Consider the following 22,122-nt stretch of genomic DNA (forward strand, 5'->3'; position numbering starts at 1 on the left):
GAGTATCCTTGAAATGCAAGTGAAGCACAACTCTGGGCTTCGTGTTCACTTCATTGTCTCTCCTGTGGATATCTTGCTGTTGGGTGGGAAATAAAAATACCCAGACCACAGTGAGACTTCCTGCCTTATAAGGAATAACATATAAGGAATCTAGCTGATCTAGCCAAATTTGGCTATGAGTTTTGTTGAGTCGGTGCAAACCCTACCTACTCCTGCCATCTAGAAGTTTGGGATGGGCTTCTTTTCTGGATAAATTTATTTGGGGCATTTGTACAGCTTCAAGCTCTGGTCATTCTGCAGAGGGGGGAAAAGGAGGGAGAAAAGGCCTTGCCTGGCTTTCTGGGCCAGGCTGAGGAAATTCCAGTGGAGAAAGCAAATACTCTTCTGCTTTCTGAGTGTTCCTTCACTCAGTGCTTAGGACAAATCAGTCTGATGATGTTTTGCTTTGTAGAAAACTGTATTCAGCACACATCTTGCTTTCTGAATAGAGTATCTGATGAACCAGATAGTGGTGTAAAGGCAGTGGAGTGTGAATCCCACATCTTAATGGCAAGCAGGACAGAGGCTGACATCGGTTGTGTTTCAGCTACTAACAGTGGGGAACGCAGAGGCAGGGCAGGAATATGCTAGAGGCATTTGGCAGCAGCAAAGTGCTTGATCTGCAGCAAAGCTGGCAACAACCACTGTTTGAACATGGAGCAGTTTCTGCTAAAAAAGCTGTATGGAAAGGACAGCATTGATGGGGGATGATGGTCACACTCATTTGCTTGTGACATAGCACTGAATGGAAGAAGGAGCAACCTTGTGGAGTTCTTATGATCCTTTCTCTGGCATGTGTTTGTCCAGCTGTCAAGAACGTGCGAGGGGAGTATTACCTGAATGGGCATTGGACAATTGACTTCAGCCGGGTGCTGCAGGTGGCGAGCACAGTGCTGCACTATGACCGTGGCTCCGAGGGTGATGTGGCTCCAGAGCTCCTCCACGCTCGGGGTCCCACCACAGAACCCCTCGTCATTGAGGTGAGAGGCTGTGCCTTCCGCTGCTGACACTCTGCTCTCACTTTGCACGGTGGGAGTATGCTGGGAAAAACTGGAGATGTTGTGGGGCCCCCAGGAATCTTACAAGGTTGTGGGCCTTCAAGCTAGACTGCAGAAATAGCACTTATTGCTGCTCTGCTTCTATTGCTCAGAAATGAGCAGTGCAAGGCTCAGTATTGGTTTCCTGCTTATTCCTTTGGGCACTGACTTTAAGGGAGGCAAGAGTCAGCACCAAATGGTGCTGAGGCAGGGACAGGCTCCAGGACACTGCTTGTTATACTGTGCTGTAGGGCAGGAAATGTACTTGCTGTGACAGGAGCAGCTGGATTTTTTAAAGCCGAGAGGGATAAATCTGTCCTTCTCAGAAAAATAATGCTCTCCAGAATGTGATGGAAGACATGGAAGGCAAGGAGAAAATCCAGTGCAGAGAATTATTGCTTCTTGAATGGGAGGGGTGCAAGTCAGCTTGAACCCTGAGCCATGGTGGGAAAATGCTGTGAAGAGGAAAAGTGTAATTTCCCTAATTTCCTCCCATGCTTTTGCAGCTCATCAGCCAGGAGCCAAACACGGGGGTACAGTATGAATATTACCTGCCCCTTCAAGGACAGGCCTCAGGTTACAGCTGGAGCTACAGTTCCTGGAGTGAGTGCAGCTCTGAATGTGGAGGAGGTAAGGGGAGAGGACCTGGTGGCTGGTGTGGGGCTTATATCCACACCCTGCAGGCAGTGTGACAGTGTGCTGCCCTCTGCAGCAGCTTCCTAGCAGTCTCCTGCTGAAGGCAGCACTGGGATCCACAGGGTGTTGCTAAGGTTTTTTCAAGGGAAGGTCATGCATGTCACAACAGGATTGTGCCCCATGCCTTGTTCTCATTTTCTATTCCCTAGTCCACAGACTTATTACTAGGACTTGTTAAGAATCTTCATAGATAGCCTTTGTTTTGATTTGCTTCATATCTTCACAGTATTTTCAATCACTTGAGAGGTCCTTTCCAGAGAGACCTGGCCTACATTAGTGAATCACATCATTCTTCTCTGCCACAGTCAGTCTGGAAGATTCCTTCTCTTCAAGAGGACTGTCAGATCTCCTGGGGTGTCCCATTGATGCCTTAAGTTTTAGCTTTCATATTTTTCAGATCCTGTAGTGCATTGGTCTCTGAACTTCATATAAAATGTTGGCAAGTTCTCTTCACAGTTCAGTTAGAAAAAACAATCCTTTTCCAGCCAGAGAACCAAGGACACCATTGGAGCTTCAGGCCCAAAAAGTATAAACTACAGTGATGTTGTTTATGAACTGAGGAGAGAAATCTGGGAGGATGTGATTTCATAACCTGAAGCTGTAATTGGACAATTAAGCCCAATATGTAAATTGACCAAAACTTATAAAAGTGTGAAAACTTGTGATTAGTCATCCATCTTAGGTCCATCTTGGGTAGAGCTACAGCTGAGCTCTTGTACTGCCCAATGTGTATCCTTTGAAGGCCTTTTAATAAATACCTACTTTATTCTTTTAACTCTGTCTTAATCTCTGTTACAGGTCAGCCTCTTTAGGCATCACCATCATATTCAATTTGCAGATACCTCTATAAGCAACATTATAGATTTTAAGCTTAAAAGAAAAACCAAAAAACTTCAAACAAACAAAATACCCACTCCAGCTGATTAGCATATAGAGTTCCTATCAGCCTCTTCTGGGCTTCTGTGCTAATGGCCATTTTGGCAGCTTTAGCTATATTGTGACTTTAGGTGCTAAAATTGTCTTTGCCCGGGCACTTATACCCTGTAGGAAGCATGAAGAGTTGGTAGTTTTACTCCCATATCCAGTCCTCACAAGACTGGCCTTTTGTGTCTAACAGGAGACCCCCAGTTCTGCTGTACACTGCACACATATTGCAGGGCTTCTTCATGAGCAGCTTACTGTTGGGGTAGGGCGCTCCTCTGTGAGTCTCGATTCATAATGTAATAGGAAAATTCCCCTCAGCTACACAGAACTCTACTGTCTCCCTTGCTCTTCCAGTAGATTCCTATACTGGAGTGGGAAGGCATATAGTGAGAGACAAAGACCTGAACCTGTCTCTTTTCCAGAATGACTGGGACAAGTGTGGATTCTACACAGTTTTTAGAATCTTGTCTTGCCAACCCCAGTGCATTGCTAACCTAGTCCTGGGTAGCTTGCGTTGATCAAATACTCTCTTGCTTGTCCCCTAGGTTTCCAATCTCGCTTGGTGTTTTGCACCATAGACAATGAAATTTATCCGGACTATATGTGCAGGAATAAACCACAACCAGACAACAACCGGACGTGTGGCCATCAGCCTTGTCCCCAGACAAAAAGGTACCATTTCCTTCCTTCTTCTGGGGTCTGAATTCTTCCTGAGGCGCTTTTGGAACCGAGAAAAAAGTGACCCTCCCACTTCTGCCCTCCAGCATAGTTCTCTCCAAGGAGGTGCTTCACTTCTAAGAGAAAGACAAAGACAAAAGATTGGGATGATAACACAAGGATGAGTCATGAGCATTTCTGTGTGCACAAGGAAAGGGCTTAATATATCCTGTGTTCATTTTATAGGCAATTGAATTTGCCTTCCAAATAGGGTTGTGGAAGACAGTTGTCTAGCCCGTGTAGGAGATGTAAAACAGATTCTCTGGTTTTCCTTCTCTTGAGCTGGATCCTACAAAGACAGAGTAGGAGGTCTGAGCTTGTGTCATTTTATGTCATTTCTGCATTCCCAGTGTCTGTTCTCTTAAAAAGGGATGAATCCTGGAGTCTTTTCATTCTCCAGCATTTTCAAACCCCTTCACGCAGCCATTTCCACCTTGCCCCGTACAGCTGGCTTCACTTGGCTCTTACTGGGCATCCAGAGCCGTAACGTGAGCATTAGCTGCATATCTGTGTACAAGTGGAGGCCTCTGAGGGCGCTGGTGTGTGTGAGGAGGCACCTGGGAGCATTTCTGAATACATGTTAGCCTGTAGCTACTTGTTTTAAGTTCTTTAAAACCTTTGTTCTGTATATAAAGGACTTCTTACATCTACCTGCCACAAGCCTGGAGTCACAGCGGTGCACGGAGCTCTCAGATGAAGAGGTAACAAAGAGAAGGAAGTTACAGAAAACACAGGAAGGCAGCTGCTCTCTTCTGCTTCCACCTAGTTGTTCACTGAAGTCCTTGGGGGCTTTCCTCTTTGGCACTGGTGGTAGAAGTGGGTGTGCTTTGCTTTTGATGCTTGCCAGTGAAAATGGTGGTGGAGGGTGCTGGCTGGCAGCTTTGCTTAGGTGGCTGCACGTGCCTCTGGTAACTTGATTCTTAGGGGACTGAAAAGGGGATGATTTCTTCATAGCTTCTGGCTGCTTATTCTCATGTTTTCTCTGGAATCTGGATAAAGAAGTTCTGGAAGATTTTTTAAAATTTATTTACTTATCAAGATAAATAATAAATGAAAATAATAAATGAATAAAAATAAATAAAATATAAATAAATAAATAATAAATGAAAAGAGAACATGATAATTTGGGCAATTGTAACATTGGCCAGCACAGCATAGAAAAAGAGTTTCTTAAAAGCTCTTCTTTTTTGGCATGGGCCCTATAGCAGGCGGAAAAAAGCCTGTAAGGTGTGATGAGTGCAAGGATATGACAGATATAATAAGGTACACTGAGATATGAGAAGTTAAAAGTATGAAAAGCAAAACAGTTGTCCCACAGCAAGCTCCTAATAGCTTAGGACTGACAATTTTTGCTCTCTGATGAGGGTCCCAGCCTTATGGTTCACCTTGTCTTACAAATGAAATTAAACAAGTGTCAGGGAAGTCTTGACTGGCAATTGAAGGAAGCTATAGGTGATCCCACCTGGTTGATACAGCCTTTCCAAAACTGTACATTCGCTATACAGGACACAGAATACAGTAGCTGGAGGGGAGTTATTCTCATTGGAGCTTTTGAAAAAACTTGATGAATAATTTGTTATAAGCCCTGCAACCACACAGTTATAAATGCTTCTACTGAATGTATTTGTTCCCTTTCCAAAGGAAACATTTTATAGTGAAGGCCATTCAGTTTTGGGTTGATGTACATCTTTAGTAATAAAGAAGGGTGTGTTTAGAAGCTGACTATGGCAGAGTCTACTGTGGAATCCTGTTAGGATGTGAATGTGAATTGGCTGGCTGAAACTCTGTTAAGGGGTGGCAAGGATCAGGCTGGGGAAGTAGCTGGAATGGTGGGGGAGAAAACATGAAGCTTTCACTCCCTGGCTGGGTCTTACCTGGCTGCAAGGCGACATAGCAGCTGGCAAGCAGATCATCATGATGCTCCCCCTCCACAACTAGTGCCTTTGGACTGCACTGCATGCTGCATTTGGGGATGAAACTTCACATTGTCCCTGAAGCCAGGCCATGCAAGCTGTGCTTCCAGCTACCCAGCTAGCTCTGAGAAGCTGGACTGGGCATGGGCAAAGATTTTAGTATCTAGACAGATTGTTCTGTGGACATTCCCCTTGTTAGCAAGAGTGTACCATCTCTGCAGCAGCTTCAGCTACCAAAAACACAAAAAAATCTATTTACATTTTTGTGGGCTTTTTGTATGTGTGCTGCAGTTAAAGAATTTGACTGATGGGAGGAATAAACCAGCTTTCTACTGGCTGTCAGTAAAAAGTTAAGCACTTCTGAGAGTGTCTGGCATGGTTTGTGGGCAGAGTGAGGACTTGGCTTTGTTTTATTGTTTCTGATAAGGTCTGGAGTGTAATGTGTGGATTAGGCTGTTGTGGTAGCTTTTCTTTTAGCTGATCTGGATTGTTTTCTTTGAGCTTTTTCTTTCCTTTTTTTTTGGTGTTCTATTCCAGGTATGACATTTTTGCAGACATCAGGAGATCAAATGGCATGGAGAGATCTTCCCATTCTGGAAGAGCTCTACATTTCCAGAGAAACAAGTGTTTTGTAGCTGGGGATATGTCTCTGAAGTAGGACTAATGCTCTGCATTGCCAGTTAAGCTGGGCCTGCTCGGGCAAATGGGAACTTTCCTCTGATTCTGTTCTGCAGAGGGACATCATCCCTGCTTGATTTCTACAGGGATGCAGCACTGACTCCTCTGTGCCTCTGGGCAGGTTGGTTTGGCTTACTTTTTTTTTTTTTTGTGCTTGATTGTGTGACCTGCAGGTGGAAAACAGGAGAGTGGGGGTCCTGCTCAGCCAGCTGCGGCGGGGGCACCCAGACTCGCTCCGTGTACTGCGTGGCGTTTGATGGGCAGAGCTGGCAGGGAGTGGTGGATGACACCGAGTGCATGGCCTTTGCCCAGCAGCCGCGCCGCAGCCAGCCCTGCAATGTCCGGCAGTGTGCCACCTGGAGCACAGGGCCCTGGTCCCAGGTCAGTGCCCTGGGCAGGTAACACCCTCCTGGCACCTACTGGAGGAGGATCTGCCAAAGCTTAGGGAGAAAGAGCCAGGCTCCTATTCTGGGACTACAAAAAGCGTGTGTCCCTGGATAGGTGGTGTGCAGAGGTGTAGAACTTGTCCCTGCAGCCTTCCAATGCTCTCCTATGAACATATCCCTGTTCCTCAAATCTGTACATGTCCCTGCACCTCTGCTCTTCTCATCGCACATTTTCTCTTCTCTGGTCTGCCAATCCTTTCTCCACTGCTGTGTTTTTATCAGACCTCCCCACACCTGGCACCAGCTTGGTTTCTGAGCCAAGCCTGGTGAAGGTGGAGTGTAGGCAGGAGAGCTCCTGTCCATCAGCTGGGATGCATAGTAGCACACACTTCTCTGTGAAACAGGAGCTAATGGCTTCTGCCTGTGCTGGCTATTTCCGTGTATATTGCTGCCTTGCATCACTACCCCAAGACAGCAGTACACTGGAAACACTGGTGACCTGCTGTTTGCTGTGTGCTGCACAGGGCTTCTCCAAACACACCCACGTGGTGCATTTTTGATGCTTGTGTGCATTTACATCTGCAGGAGTGGAAATAGCTCAAACTGTGTGTGCTCAGTGCAGCCAGATAGGCTTTTTGAAGGCATCTTACATTCCAAGGGCTTAGAAAGTAAAGGGAATGTCTACTCAATCCCTAAAGTTCAAGTGAATTTTCGTCTATTAGAAGAAGTACATGCACACTTGAAACATTTGATTTGCGGTCTTGTGGTTGTACTTAGCCTGAGTTGCACAACAGCACAAAATGCAACTTTGAGGCATGATGACCTAGACTGGAAAGTCCTTCCACTCCCTCTTTTCCCCCACCTTGTGAGATGCGAGGTGTGACTTAGGGGTTGTAGAGTAAGAGCACCATTTGGGGAATGCACCAAGGGTCATGCTCTTACAAACCAATGCCTGAGTGATTCATTCTGGGGTTCTCAGAAGCAACTGTGTGTTGTGTACTCTGAGAGTTAAAAGGTTACTCTGGTAAATTAATGGCTGAAACTCAGCTGGGAAGCTCATCTGAAGTGATTCAGACTGTCCCCAAGTTAATGCTCTCTGTAAGACACCTTAGTAATTCACATAGAAGTAGGTTGGATTCCAGGAAACACCACTGTGAATTTAAGAGGGCATTGAAAATGTCACAAACTATTGCTAGTATAGAAGTTGTCACAGCTCCATGCTCTAAAAATAGAGCACAAAGTCTTCAACCAAAAGACCTGAGCAATTTATGAACCTAACATTTTACCTTCCCTAAAATTCTTTACCTTGCATTGGTTTAAATGAGATGTAAATAATACGACTTTTCAGATATTTTCTACCATGTTTTGTTCTCAATGTATTCTGCAGTGTTTTTATTTTTCTAAATTCATCCTCCACATCTCCTTTATATGAATAGGCCAAAATAATCCAGTGAGCTCCAGATGTCCCAGACCCTATCCCATGCTCCCATGCCTTATTGTCTCCCCTATAGAATAAACAGCTACTCTCTCACCCCAGACAATTATTTCAATGATAGCTGGTTGCTTCAGGCATCTCAAAATGGAGCTCTGCTCTAATGATGGGGCAGCCTGGAACTGGGTGGGCTTCTTTGTAATTGTTGGGCCCCTTTCTGCAGTGCTCAGCCAGCTGCGGGGAAGGAGTGCAGACCCGGACTGTCACCTGCAGGACTCAGCAGGGCGCTCAGGCTCAGGACTTTGCTTGTCTAATGGAACCAAAGCCATCAGCCACCCAACCCTGCCTTAAAGAGAACTGCATCCAGGAAATCGGTTGGCACGTTGGAGACTGGGGTCTGGTGAGCACCTCACTGTCATGGCTCGGAAATTACTGATCGTACTGCTGTGCTTCTCACAAACAAGCTTTCATCCGTGCAGTCTGCACATTGGCTGAGGCTGGGAGCAAGGACTGCTTCATTACCAGCCCCTTGGCTCACAGTTGTGTTGTAACTGGCACTAATAATGCTCCAGTTAATCTGATGACTGCCTTGTGTGCAGCTGCTACAAAAATAAATCCTTCTGAGGAGAGATTATCATTTCAGTGACAGTGGCAAAATGCAGCCAATAAGCTGAAACAATCCACTCTTGCTGCTTATTCCCTATTCTTTGCTCCACTGCTGTAATCAACAGAACAGCTCTCTGGCCAAGTGTGGCTTAGAGCTCTAGGCTTCAGGACTGGTCATTGCACTTGGTGATATGCTTTAAAGTACAGTTTTGTAATTATTCAGATAAATGATCTTCAAATGGATTAATCCTGTCTTTGTGGTGGAAGCCAGACTGTCTTCAACCTGGGAAAAGTGTCAGGGAGTAGAGATATGGGTAGATCCAATGTATCGGGTGACTTCCAAACACACTTTTTCACTTCTGTGCTAGCCAGACCAGCTTGTTCTGAGCTAAAACATCTTACATCTTCTTCGTGAGATATGGGCTAAGTTTTAGTTACAGCTAAAGAAGGTTCATATCTTAATCTGATCTTTCTCCTGACTTTCTGATATCAGAAGGTCTCCCATCTGCCTCTCTGAATTAGAGAGAAATACTCTCCTAATGTTTATAGAGCTTGCCATGAGCTGTGTGGGTTGCACAGACACCTCATGCTATTCCCTCTTCTGAGCTGCTGCTCCCTCTCATCCACAGCTTCCAGTGAGGCAAACTCCAGTTAGCTGCTTACAAGAAAGCCACTTGTTTGCTTTCCAGTTGTAATTTGTTGTTCTGGCATGCAAACTGACCCACTCACAGCTGGTGGATCCCCAGAGAACTGAGGTGCCTTTATTCCTTCAGGCTGAAATGGTTCTCTCCAGCTCCCTGACACACCGCTGTAGGTAACAGCAGCTCATCAGGATGTTACAGACTGAGTGTGGCACAGAGCCTAATGCTTCAGGGCTGGGTGGAACATCTGGTAAAATGGTTTAAAGTACGGTTTTCTAATTGTTCACATGATTCCAGCTGAAATATTATTTGTTTTGTCTTGGTGGAGGAAGCTGTGCTCAGCCTGCAGCTAATCATGCAGCTGTTCCCCACTTCTGATCTGTGGGGTTTCTGCATTCAGCCTTTGCTGCCTGCTCACTGCCTTGTCTCTGTGCCCAAGTGTTCCAAGAGTTGTGATTCAGGCATCCGGACACGCCAGGTCATCTGTGCTGACGGCGACTCCAAATTCTACAGTCCTGAGACATGCAAAGCCATCCAGCCACAGAAACCAGCCACCCTGGGTAGCTGCAACACACAGCCCTGCTACCTGCCACAGCGTGAGTGCTATTGCTGCATACCCAGCTTTTCCCAACATGCTTTTGCTTAGGAGTAGAAATTCCCATCTCTGCATCAGCTTATGTTCTCAGCTTTTTGCCTGTCTCCATCCTGTGAGTTTGCCAAGGTTATGTGCACAAAGCACCTTCAGAGTCCCATTACTTGTGCTGTTTGAAATGTATGCAACAGGCTTGGGAACAACATTGGTGTGTGTCCGTTTTGAATCCAGTATTCTATGATGGGTCATCCAGTGTGTGCTACAGACTGATCCCAGGACTCCCAGTCCAGAAGGATGGTAATTTGGGCAGGCTCAGTAGCTAAAAACTACAGCCAACTCTCATCCCTCTGTGGACTGGCTCTAAGAGAGTCACAACTGTTCAGAACATTTTGCTTCTTGTCTGTTTCTCCATGTCAGAGCTGCAATGCTGACTTTTGTCTGCCTGCCTATTGTAGTTGGCTTGTCCTGACGATCCAGTCAAATCCAATTGCTGCTCAGCAACTATTCCACAAGAGGAACAGGAACACTTTCATCAACTTTTTTCTCCTGCTGACTGCTGGATGTGTTTGCAATTATTGGAGCACAGGACTAGACTAACTGTACCCATTTTGTGCATGTGTCTCTTTGCAGAAGTCCCCAGTATGCAGGACACTATGGGATATGATGTCACTCGCCAGTCCTTGCTGACACGTTACAACCCAAAGAGCCCTGCCCCAGGTTTGAAAGAATTTTTTAAATTTGAGGTTTGATGATGGGGTACTTGGAGTAGGGTGTGGTAGGGAAGAGGGATCGTTCTTTTCTACGTTTCTCTCATTTTTTCATGGCTTCTAGAAACCCCAGGAGCCAGGGGCAAAATGTAGATCCTTTTACATCAACAATATTTTAATCTATCCATGCAGAAGACTCTGTACAGCATATGGATCCCAGGTTCTGTCAGCATGACTTAAGTGCTGGCTGGAAGAAATTATGTCCAAAGGAGATCATAGGAACAAGAAAGGATGATGTGAAGGGATCACAGCAATTTGACAGGTGGTTTCTCATGGGACAGTAGGAAGAAGGTCAAGGCAATGAGCAAGCTACCTCAGCCAGATCAGGAAGGGTGGGCCAGAAGACACCCCTGTGATGCAAAAGTCCTGCCAGGTAGCCTTGGGCAGGTGAAAGAGAGCAGAGAGAGGAGGAAAGCTGACCAGATGTTCATGCTCACCTGCATACTTTGAGTTCTCTCCCTAGATTCTGATGATAGAAGCATGCTCCCTGGGACCACCATGATCCATAGCACCTCAGGTAATCAGCACATTCCATCCACCAAGGACCACAGCATCAACTTGTTTCCTGTCGGCTGGGAGTCCCAGTCCCGCTCGCCAGGTTCCCATCAGCTCAGCTTCTCTCAGGACTCCCCTGCAGGGGCTGGCTCCCAGGACTGCCACCAGAGCCCACATGGCTGCTGTCCAGATGGGCACACTCCGGCGTCGGGCCCTCTGGGGAGAGGTTGCCTTTTCAGCACCTGCCACCAAAACAGGTAGCTGTAAGTAGATAGGTGTGGGCAGGGAGGCAGTGCCTTTCTTGGGGGCTTCCTGAATCTTGTAGCCTGTGCCTGTTGACTAGGCAGGTCAGGTGTTACTGCAGCCCTTCTGCCTGTAGGTATGGCTGCTGTCCTGATGGAGTGTCGGCTGCCCAGGGTCCAAACAACATTGGATGCCCACAATATTATCATGACATTCAAACGAGACAAAATCGTCCCACTGCAACCACTCCAGCAGTAAGTACAAGAGCTCTCTGCATTTCAGAAGTTGATCAGATATGAAGATTTAGATTGGACCCTGCTGACTCACACTGTGGATTCTCTTGGGCTTCATCTCTGCCAGTAATGCTGAGGAACCGATACTTCAGGCATGGCATCAAGCCCTTTGGCCCACCTTGTTCCTGTTCAGTCTGGAGCATCCACCTGCAATCCTCTACAAGCAGGGTACAGAGCAGGTGGTGGGGAGATGTCTGAGAAGTAGAAGGCCATCCTATGTAGAGCTGATTGCATAGTCCAAATTTCTGTTGGTCAGAAAATTGCTAGCCAGTTTCTAGGAAAAAAAATGGGAAAAACATGGCTTCTATTTTTGTTTGTGTTTGTCAACTCTGCAGATAAATTCAAGGTGGGGAGGTGATACCTCCCATAGGTTGGGGTGCTTGTTGGTGGCAGCAATAAGAACTGGGCTGCTGCTGGGCTGCTCAGGTGTGCCTTGCAGAGAAGTGCAACCCGGGCCCACAGCTGACAGCCAAGTTTCCCACCCCTTCCCAAGACAAAAGCCTCTAGCAGGCGAACAAGCAAATAGTGGTGCCTCTAACAGCTTGCACACGGTGCCTTACATGTGCTGCTGTCCTTCAGTGTGAGGATAACTCTTTGCTTTCCATTCCTGTCTCCAAGGCAAGCCAAGCCTTGTCCCAGCAGCAGCCCTCGAGCGAGTGCCGCGGCTCCGTGTATGGCTGCTGCTTTGACAACATCGCCTCAGCCATAGGTCCTCGAGGGGAAGGATGTCTCAATAGCCCCAACTACCGTAAGTGATGCTTTGGCTTCTTGGTTTAGAAACACAAAAAGAGTCCAGTAGCATAGAGAAGTTTCCTGTGCAGAGGCTCTGCTCTCTGTAAAATGTAGTAAATAATCTCTCTGAAGAGAATTTCTGCCTAGTGGTTGGGGCAGCAGAAGCTTGGAGGGAGTGTAGAAAAGCAGCCTGAGGATTCAGCTCTGCCAGCTGCTGCAGAACTTCCTGTTGTCCTCTGCTGATATTTGGATAGAAGTGTGTTTGTGTGATCTCTGTCAGTCTGTAGGACTGCTCAGGAATTGTTTGTTCCTGAGAAGACACTCTGATGCAGCCTGGAGTCTTCCAAATTAATTACCCAGGTTTAGGAGAAGTAGGGATTTCCTGAGGAATCAGGACAGTGCTCAGCCTTCAGACAGCCTGTGGACAGAAGAGGAACGAGAGCTACATGGGGAAGGAGGGTTTGCTCAGGGCTGCATGGATGCCCCCTGCCAGCAAAGTTCAATCCAGTGCTTGCTGTGCTATGAGGGCTGTTGGGCAAAAGTACCTTTAGTGCCCAGCTGTACCCTCTGCAGGCACTTCGCTGCTGCAGCGCCTTGCCCTCCTGCTGCAGCACAGATTGCTTGGTGGCCATCCATGTGGTGTAGCCTTGGGGAAGGAGAAAGCTCTCTGGATCCTCTCAGCTGAGCCACACCTTGGCAAAGCATCTGGCAGCCAGGGCCCTGCATCCAGTGTTTGTCAGTACATGGCTGTGATACCCATGATTCTGGGTTTGTAGACACCTTGGGCCATGCAGGGGTATGTGTAATGCACAAGTCTTCATAGCTGGGTCTAAGCCACTTGCTTTGTGGGCTAGAAATGTGCAAATGGCAGCCATGTGTCCCTTGCAGGAGAGAAAGCCCCAGAGCCTGCTTTGCAGTTGCATAATTCTCCAAGCAAGGCTTTAAAGCATCTGTCTAGTATTTAGATTCAGAAATATCTTCTTTCATCAGAGGCAAAACTGAGGCAAAAAGAAACATGTGAGCAGTTTCTCAGTTTCAAAGCACAGCTGGGTAGGATACCCAGGTGTCCTACTTTCCCACCTGCCCTCTGCCAACAGGACCGTCAGATAAATAATCTGGGTAGGTGGCTTGAAGCCTCTGGATCTTTGTGCTTTGGGACCCTCACATCACTCTCTGTTCCACTCTTTTTGATAGCATACCCTGTGATGTGTCTGCTGCCCAGTGCCCACGGCCCCTGCACCAACTGGACCACTCGCTGGTACTTTGTGGGAGTTGTTGGCAGGTGCAACCGGTTTTGGTATGGCGGCTGTCACGGCAATAAAAACAGCTTTGCATCGGAGGAGGAGTGCATGAGAGTGTGCCACAGCTCTGTGGGAGTCAGTCATCTGGAGCTCCAGCCCTCCCCTGGCACAGGAGTTCTGCAACACCAGCAGACTGTCTCCAATTCTCATGCAGGACATGCTCAGAGTCAGCAGCAATCACCCACAAGAAAGGCTGCAAGTCACAGCCAAGAAGGAAGAACCTTTGGGTCTTCACTCCCCACTCAAGACAGCCGCAGGCAGGACAGCTGGAGGAGGGACGTGCTGCCAGAGTCCTTGCCAAGGACTGGTGTGCTGGAGAGCCAGCGCTGGGACACCCAGCGAAGCAGACTGGACAGCCTGGGCCAGCTGCGCTCCTGGGAAGCAGCCGCGCCTGGGCCCTCAGACAGGCAGAGCAGCAGTGGCCAGCAGGTGCTGCCCTGGGAAGGCAAGCAGTGGCGTGAAGCTTTCGGAGCAGATGCTTCTGTGACAGAGGGATTTGGGCACCAGGAGTCTGCAGACTTGTTCCCAGCACAGGCTCTGCACAGGTGATTATTTCCACCCACCCTTCCCCCTGTTCTGCCAGCTCATTGTGAAGCATCAGTGCAGCTTTCTATGAAGTGAAAATGTTGCCCCAGCTGGGACCAGCTAACTGGGAATACCATGTGGTGGATTAGCTACACATGTGGCCCTTTGGTAAAACAAGTCACTATTATCCACGGCCTGACATTACCTGCTGTCTCTTTCCTCACACACTTTCTGGTCTCTGACAGCACTGAAGTATGATGTGTGAAAAGACTGCAGAATCCTGGGGTCTCTGTCTGGGAGGCCTTCTTACACTGTAAATGAGAATCCATATATGTTTTTTCTTGTTCTGACCAACAAATTGAGCTGACTCTCTGACTCTGGAGCCTTTATCTTAGCACTGCATGGAGCAGCAGTGGGTTGTTCTAGGGAAGACTTTCAAGATGCAGACTTGGGGTCAAGATCCAGTGTTACCCTGAAAATCAGGAGTGTGAAGAGCTAGATCTAAACATGTCTGCACTGGATCTGTGTCTGTCTGTTGATCTGAACCCTGTTCGTTCAGAAGGGAGGGGTTACAGGGCTTTCTTCCAGGAGATATTGTAGCATTCTGTCTGTCCAAAGCAGTCTTTGCTATATATGGCTATGGGGAGCCCTCTTGTTGCCCAGTGCATCTGCTCAAAGCTGAGTGGGCAGCTGGTCCTGCTTTGCCTTGTGGTTGTAACTCATCCAGAGTCAGATGAGAGGACACAGAGGTGAGGAGGGCAGCAGAAGTGCTAATGGAATCACTCTCTCTTTCAGAACAATCCTGGAGGAAGCCAAGCCCTCTCTTGTGACAGCAGTTGTGGGACAAAACATCCAGCTGGTCTGCAAAACAGGCATGTCCTCGCTCTCCAGAGTGGAGTGGATGAAGAACAGCCAACCAGTCTCCTCTGACAGGTGAGCTCAGCTCCCTTCATTGTAGAGCAGATGGCTCCTTGCTTTAGTTGGCGGAGTGCCAAATATACAATCCAAAAAGGACTGTCATGGTTTCACCCCAGCTGGCAACTCAGCCCCACAGAGCTGCTCACTCACCCCTGGTGGGATGGGAGAGAGAATCAGAAGTGTAAAACTTAGAAAATCCATGGATAAGATAAAGACAGTTTAAAAGACAAAACAAAAGCTGTTGGTGCAAGCAAAGCAAAACAAGAAATTCATTCATCACTTCCCACGGGCAGGCAGGTGTTCAGCTGTCTCCAGAAGAGCAGGGCCCCCTCCCACATAACAGTGGCTTGGGAAGACAAAGTCATCACTCCCCCCTGCTCCTCCTCCTTTCCCCAGCTTTACATTCTGAGCATGATGCCATATGGTATGGAATATCCCTGTGGTCTGTCAGGGTCAGCTATCCCAGCTGTGTCCCCTCCCAACTTCTTGTGCACCTGAAGCCCACTGGTGGGTGGGGCGAGAAGCAGAAAAGGCCTTGACTTGGTGTAAACACTTCTCAGCAGTAGTGAAAACATCAACACTGTTTTCAGCACAAATCCAAAACACAACCACATACCAGCTACTGTGAAGAAAATTAACGCTATACCAGCCGCAACCAGCACACTTTTTTTTTTTTTTTGTGAAATAAAGAAGCCCCCATACTCACCTAAGGGCATGAACATCCACCTGCTCTGCACCAGTAATGAGGTGTTGGCTAGAGTTATGGGGCAGAGCAAGTGCTGTCCCATAACAGTGGTAGAAGGCACTGGTGGAAGCTGACGGGTAATGATGCAGAAAAATATTGCTTCTCTTTGATTCATCTTGGGGCAGCACTAAGCCAGTAACTGGGAGTGAAACTTGCAGCCTAATAACCCAGTGTTCCTCTGGCTGGAAATCTCTGGCACAACTTTTTTTTAAACTAATTTAAACCTGTTTTCCCTGGGAAGTCTGTTTCCAGCAAAAGTCTGGAGCCAGTCAGTCCCTTTGTGTTATGAAAATCACAGTAAAGCCCAGTTATGCTTTTCTGTTTGCAGTTGACTGCTGGGATTCAAGCTCCCCCCTGGAAGGGCAGTTTGCCTCTGCATGGGAGAGTGTTATTGAAAGCAGTTCCCTGTTTTCCATCTCAGTTTTTCCTCTCTGTTCCTGACCTCCTTTCTGCTGCAGTTATTCCCGCTGCCTGCGACCCGTCTGTGGTCAGCAGGGCTTTGTTTTTTCCTGAGCCGGGGAGGGCACTCCCTGGGGAATGGTTTGGGTGGCATCAGCTGCTGTGCCCTGGCAGGTTGCCATGGGTGGGCAGGCAAGCAGAGCTCCCTGCACGTGTTGCAGGCACACCTACCAGTCCGACAGCTCCCTGGTGATCAGCCACGTCCAGCCCCAGGACGCCGGCACCTACACCTGCCGCACCTCCGACGACAGGACGGAGAGCCGACAGATCCAGCTGCAGATCACAGGTGACTTGTCACCGGAGAGGTAACTCAGGGCTTCTCATTAAGGCTCAATAAAGCCTGCTGCAGGAGCAAACATCCTCTGCTGCCAAGAGGGATGTAGAGGCAGCAGGGCCTCTTTTAGTGTTGCCTCATGATAAAGCCTCAGCCCTAAAATACTTTCTCCCCTGCAGTGCCAGCCCATAAGTGGAGTTGTGGCTTGCCTGTAACCCACCCCATTTCTAGCATAGCAAGCATGTCTTCTTCCCTGAGAGCCATCAGCTGCCTCTTGATCCAAAACATAACTGCTGGTGCAATTATGTTTTGTGTTTTGCCCAAACGGGTCCTGCTGGGTAACAAATAATTCCCTGTTCTGAAAAATGTGCCTTATTTCAGAAACAAAACATTAAAAAAATGAAAGACTAGTCTCAAAAGACAGGCCAGAAAGGCACCCTGTAGCCTTCAATCTCTGAAGTGTGCTTTGTTACAGCAATGGCACATGGGGCAGAAGGCACTGTGGCCTAAAGGATGTTGCAACGTGTTCACTGACAGAGGAGAAGGAGTCTAAAATTACTTGCCTGCAGGTCTGTGACTCTCATTAGTAGACAGTGCAGGTTTGCTGCACTAGTCAGCCAAAAAGCAGATGGCTGAAGGGCTCTTTGGCTCCAGTTCAGCAAGCTCTCCCAAGCTCACAGAAACCCTATGCAAGAGGTCACAGTAAGAAGTGTCCTTTTATTCACATATGGCGTTTTGTTTTGAATAGAGTACCCAAGCACTGTGCTGGCAGAGGGTGGGAGAGGTCGGGTCCTTCACCAGGCAAATCTGCAGCACCAAGGGTTATCCAGAGGCAGGCAGCTCGTGCAGGCAGGTGGCTCCTCTGTGCGTCAGCAGCTCACATACAGGTAGGTTCACCTGCAGCAACAGTTCATCCGCTGTGCCCAGCTGATGAACCATATGGCATCTCTTCATGTAGAAAAGCCAAAGATTGGAAAGGTCCTGGGTCAGCTGTTCCAGGGCACGGTTGGGAAGCAAGCAGCACTGAACTGCTGACAACAGGAAAAGATCCCAGTCGCAAGCTGTCTTCTCTCCTCCCCGAGGGTCTCTTGAAAGAAGCATACTCTGAGCAAAGATGCATAGGGAAGCTGCCAGCAAAGGAGCTGGGTTCAAACAAAAGAAGTCTCGAGGCAGCATCCTTAGCTGTTCATGTTAGCACAGGCAGAAAGAGAAACCTGTTCTGAAAAAAAGCAAAGCAAGTAGGAGCTGCTTAACTAGCACAAAATAGACATACGTATATTGAAAAAAACTTCAGTTCCTTCAGCCTCCACTAATTAATTTTAAATATTTTGAGAAGAAACCAGTTTGACCCAAAACTGTCTCCTCATGTACTGGCATATTTTGTAGTTTCTTGTGTGGTTTTTTATTGCTCCTAGGCCCCACAGAAATAAAGGGGGACAAATTATTTTTGCCCTAAATGCAGCATGTTGGAATTCCAGATTAAATAGGGCCATGGTCTGGTCTCTCTCTTTTTTTGAGTTTACAACCTAAAACCCAGCCAATTTGCTGAACTCTGCAGCAATCTCCTTAGCTGCTTCTGCCCTAAAAGCAGTAATAAGCGATTCATTGAATTAAGGCTCTTTGGTTTTATTTTTTGAGATCAAGAATTCAGGTCATAGAATGGGGGTAGGGTAGATGATGTTTTATTTAACTGTGGGAACATCATGGTTTAGTTCCCTTCTAAGACAGTGTATAACTGTAGTTAGAAGAGCAAAGAACATGAGATGAGTGTTGTGAGGACATGACCTCAAACTTTCTGCTGCATGAAGTGGACAATCAGCTCCTGGATCTTGTGTGCAGTCAGGTGATTGCAATAGGCTCTTCACACCGTAAAAAGGCTCATTTCTGTATGCCAGATAAGCACCTAAGGGACATCTTGCTCAGTGCCCTGTTTAGGACTTTGTACTGCTTGCCATGTGTTCACATTGTTAATGCTTCCTCAGCTGTTATCCAGAGGGTTGCTAAAAGAACCAGGGTCACTGTCTGTAAGTTAAACCAGCTGACAGGAGTGCAGCACCAATCTGTGCTGAACTGAAGCAGGATTTTATAAAGGCTGCTCTTTTCTGGGAGTGAATGTTTGCCATGGCAAGCATCAGAGCTCTCATGGGAGTACAGATCTCCCTTTGCCATTGGAGGCAAAAAATAAGGCTGGTGATTGATAAAGCCTTGTGCTGAAAGTCAAATGCTGAGCAAGGAAGTTTCTACATCTTTTGCTGTGCTTGTGGACTTTGCAGGTTGAAAATGGATAAGAGCGAACCCACAGTAGTGGAGGCCAATGTTGGGGAGAGAGTCAGACTGCCCTGCACAGTGGAAGCATCACCAGCTCTCACCATTGAGTGGCAGAAAGATGGGCAGCCCCTCTCCTCTCCCAGGTGAGCTCCCAGGCAGGTCCAGCCATTCATAAGAGCTTCCTCCTTGCTTTTCCTTTCCTGTCTCCTCTCTGAGAAAACAGAGCTGTAGGCCATGTGGTGAGGGCCTATCTGGCTCTAGGTTGTCCAGCTTCCTCCATCAGGGCCAGGCCTTACTACTGGCCTGCCCTGTCCTCCCACCCTCACAGATGGAAGTTTGAATGTTGAATCCTTGAGGGAAGAGCTGTGACACAGAGTCCACAAGTGAGCCAGGGCTCAAATTTATTCACCTACAAGGTTAGCAGAAAAAGAACACGTGGCTAGCAAATTTGCAAAAATCTAGCTGGTCAGTGAGCAAGGGCAGAGGTTCACAGCAGAGAGAGATCAGGGCATCTGCAGTGAACTTCCACAGCTACTGGTGTTGCTATCCCCTCTCTCTGCTGCCAGAAATCTGCTCTAGCAGCACGTTTTTCCAGAGTCTTACTGCATCAGTGCTGGGATTTGAGGACTAAGAGTTGCATTACAAGCCCTGAAGCATTTGAGCTGCTAAACCTTCGCTCAGTGCTACAAAACTGTGCACGAGGCTTCGCTTCATCTGTGCTGGCTGGAGTCCCATCCTGACCCAAGCACAGGCTGAGAGACATTGTGGCTTTGTTCCCCAGGCACAGGCAGCAGTCGGACGGGGCCCTGGTGATCAGCAAGGTCAGCTCTGAAGACATTGGCTTCTTCACCTGCATTGCCTCCAATGGACGTGACCGCGACCAGCGCCGCGTCCTGCTCCGACCTCTAGGTACTGCATGGGTGGAAGCACAAACAGCTTGGGTGCATGGCAGTGGGAAACAGGGAAGGCTGGGCAGGGCCAGCCAGGGTTCCTGTGCTGACCATGCCTCTTTGCTTCACACCTAGAGTTTAACAGGCACCTTGAGGACAAGGGAAGAACTACTTGTTCAACCCAGTACTGGTATGTGCCCAGTATATCACGGTGCTCCAGGCAGCTGGGAAAAGGGATTGATAGCACAGTAAGAATGACTATCAGGGCCATGTTTCTGGGATAGTGATGTGGAATGAGTATAAGAGCAAGAGAAACTAAGGAGATGATTCTTCTGTACATGTGACATAGATGTGTCCAGCTGAAGGTTAAAGCTCTTTGAGACCTCTGCTACTTGTCCTTTCTTGGGCCAAAGTCCTAGGAAATCCATATTCCCCATAGCAGCAACAGCACAGCCTCAATCATGCTGCTTCAAGGCCCAGGGGCTTGCAGCTCATCATGGGATGTGTTGGACTCTTCCCATGAGAGAGTGCTCCTACTCCCATGGGGAGCATGGCATTGTCTCCCTGCTAGTGATGATTTCCCTTCTGGTTTAGGAGAGCTGAGGATCACTGGTCTTCTGCCAAGCATCACTGTACCTGAGGGAGGGACTGCACAGCTTCATTGTACAGTGACTGGCAACAACGTGAATATAAGGTGGTCAAGGTGAGCACCCTTTCCTTCTCTTCCCAAACCTCGTCATTTACCCTCCAAATACTAATGCAGAGTGCCTGCCAGGTATGGCAGAGACCACAGTTATCAACCCCACCCTACCCTTTCTTAAAACAACTTGGTTGTTACTTAGAAAAATCCTGGGCAAGATCCCTGTGGGGTATGGGGTCATCAAGTTCATATTCCAGCCAAGTAAGGAGGAAATCAGACATTAACCTAAGATTTAATGGAGTTTAGAAGGACTCTGTGCTGGAAAACTAGTGGCACAAAAATAACAAGAACTTAAATGAGCAATCATTTAATTTTTTTAAAAAACCCTCTCTGCCTAATCATGGCAGACATTTTAGGCCCTTTTCTCCCAGTTGCCTCTTTGCAACAGTTCTCTCCGTTTGCTGTAAAGTGGGAGCAAGGGAGATTTAGAAGCATTTTGAAGTGAAAAGCTGTGTCCTCTTATCTTGATAGTTTACCAGGAAACTGAATTTCTGCAAGTGTGGGTTGTTTTTCCTGTTTGAAAATAATCAGTTGTGCTTTGGAGCCTTCTTACAAACTATCCAGAGAGATGGACTGGTAAGTGTTGAAATTCCAAAGGTTTGGACTAAAGTAGGCCATCTCACATGCAGAGTTTTTCTTCCACATGTAAGTTTGGTATTTGAGCTAACAAAATGTTTCAGTTGGAATTTTTCAGTGAAACAAATTTCATTTTGTTAACAACTAGGAGTTCATAATTCAGGCGGTTTTCCTGCTGGGCACAGATTATTACAGGAGGAACTGAACAGACACAATCTTGCTGGTTTTTTTAAACAAACTTCTAAAGGGAGAGTAAAGAGGGCTCATTGTTCACTACCCATATGCTCATCAAGCAATATGTGCTGCTATCAATGCCAGCCAAATGAGTACTGCCAGACCACAACCTGGAGATGGGATTTTCTCTTAGCTCCTCAAACCTCAAGAATGTGTGCTAGCAGAAAGGGCAGTGTCTTTGCACAGAGCACACAGACACAGCTACCTCCCACGCAGACACTGTGCAACGGATGCAGGCTCAGGCTCATGTTACCACCCAACTGTAGGGCCAAGATGTGCAAAAGATTTCCTCCTTCCTGTTGAACTTTGAAAAATTAACTCCTTTCACAGAATATCATTTTCCAAAGAGCACAGGACGCACCCATGGGTGGCAATAGTGAAATATTTTGTTTTTCACCACAGGAACGGAGTTCCCATGAGGGGGGATGGCCACCACATCCACCTGTCCCAGGATGGAAGCCTGACTATAAGCAATGTGCAAGGGGCTGACGAGGGATCCTACACGTGCAGTGCCTACAGCAGCAGCAGCTCTGTCAGTGCCAGCTCAGAGGTGAAGGTGCTGAGGAGCCAGCCCAGCAGTGAGTACAGCCCAGCCTTCCTGCTTCTCCTAGCACAGTGCCTGGCCCCTGGCCGCTATCACATCCATTGTGTGCCAGTCCAGAACCAGCCTTGGGCTCTGGGGAGCAGCAGGAGCCTGTGGGTCGTGCTGCCTCAGGAGCCCAGCTTTCCACGGACAGAAAGCAGGATGCTGGAAACATCCGTGACCAGGGCACTGGGAACCTAATTAACTTTCTGAGGCCAAAATGCCGTAGTTTGTTGATCAAATAGTTGGTTGCATGATTTGTAGTTGGACTTTGGACACCATCCAGCTCTTTACATAGAGGGTAGGTAGAGTAGTCTCTCCTCTCCCTGCAAACTGCATTTTCTTGTATCTCACCAGAGGTATCTGTTTTGTCTTGAAACTCATCATCCCTTCTTGATGTTGGACGACTAAATTTAGAAGTGATGGGGTGGAGGAAACAGGAACATGCTATGTCTTTT

The 22,122-nt window shown here is 47.6% G+C and overlaps 1 protein-coding gene across 1 annotated transcript in view; it reads left to right on the forward strand.

The window, feature by feature from the left end:
• The window catches only part of PAPLN (papilin, proteoglycan like sulfated glycoprotein), a 50,044-nt gene that overhangs the window by 23,958 nt on the left and 3,964 nt on the right, over positions 1–22,122 (forward strand). The window contains exons 9-26 of the mRNA XM_033063771.2: positions 847–1,019; positions 1,583–1,706; positions 3,242–3,368; positions 6,178–6,385; positions 8,046–8,222; positions 9,509–9,665; positions 10,292–10,378; positions 10,892–11,180; positions 11,303–11,420; positions 12,078–12,207; positions 13,386–14,037; positions 14,813–14,950; positions 16,301–16,425; positions 17,162–17,300; positions 18,687–18,824; positions 19,463–19,590; positions 20,166–20,274; positions 21,484–21,659. Of these exons, the coding sequence (XP_032919662.1) occupies positions 847–1,019; positions 1,583–1,706; positions 3,242–3,368; positions 6,178–6,385; positions 8,046–8,222; positions 9,509–9,665; positions 10,292–10,378; positions 10,892–11,180; positions 11,303–11,420; positions 12,078–12,207; positions 13,386–14,037; positions 14,813–14,950; positions 16,301–16,425; positions 17,162–17,300; positions 18,687–18,824; positions 19,463–19,590; positions 20,166–20,274; positions 21,484–21,659 (3,195 nt within the window). The remainder of the gene's footprint in view (positions 1–846; positions 1,020–1,582; positions 1,707–3,241; positions 3,369–6,177; positions 6,386–8,045; positions 8,223–9,508; positions 9,666–10,291; positions 10,379–10,891; positions 11,181–11,302; positions 11,421–12,077; positions 12,208–13,385; positions 14,038–14,812; positions 14,951–16,300; positions 16,426–17,161; positions 17,301–18,686; positions 18,825–19,462; positions 19,591–20,165; positions 20,275–21,483; positions 21,660–22,122) is intronic.

Source organism: Catharus ustulatus, chromosome 6 (assembly GCF_009819885.2).
Source record: "Catharus ustulatus isolate bCatUst1 chromosome 6, bCatUst1.pri.v2, whole genome shotgun sequence".
In the NCBI taxonomy this organism is placed as follows: Eukaryota; Metazoa; Chordata; class Aves; order Passeriformes; family Turdidae; genus Catharus; species Catharus ustulatus.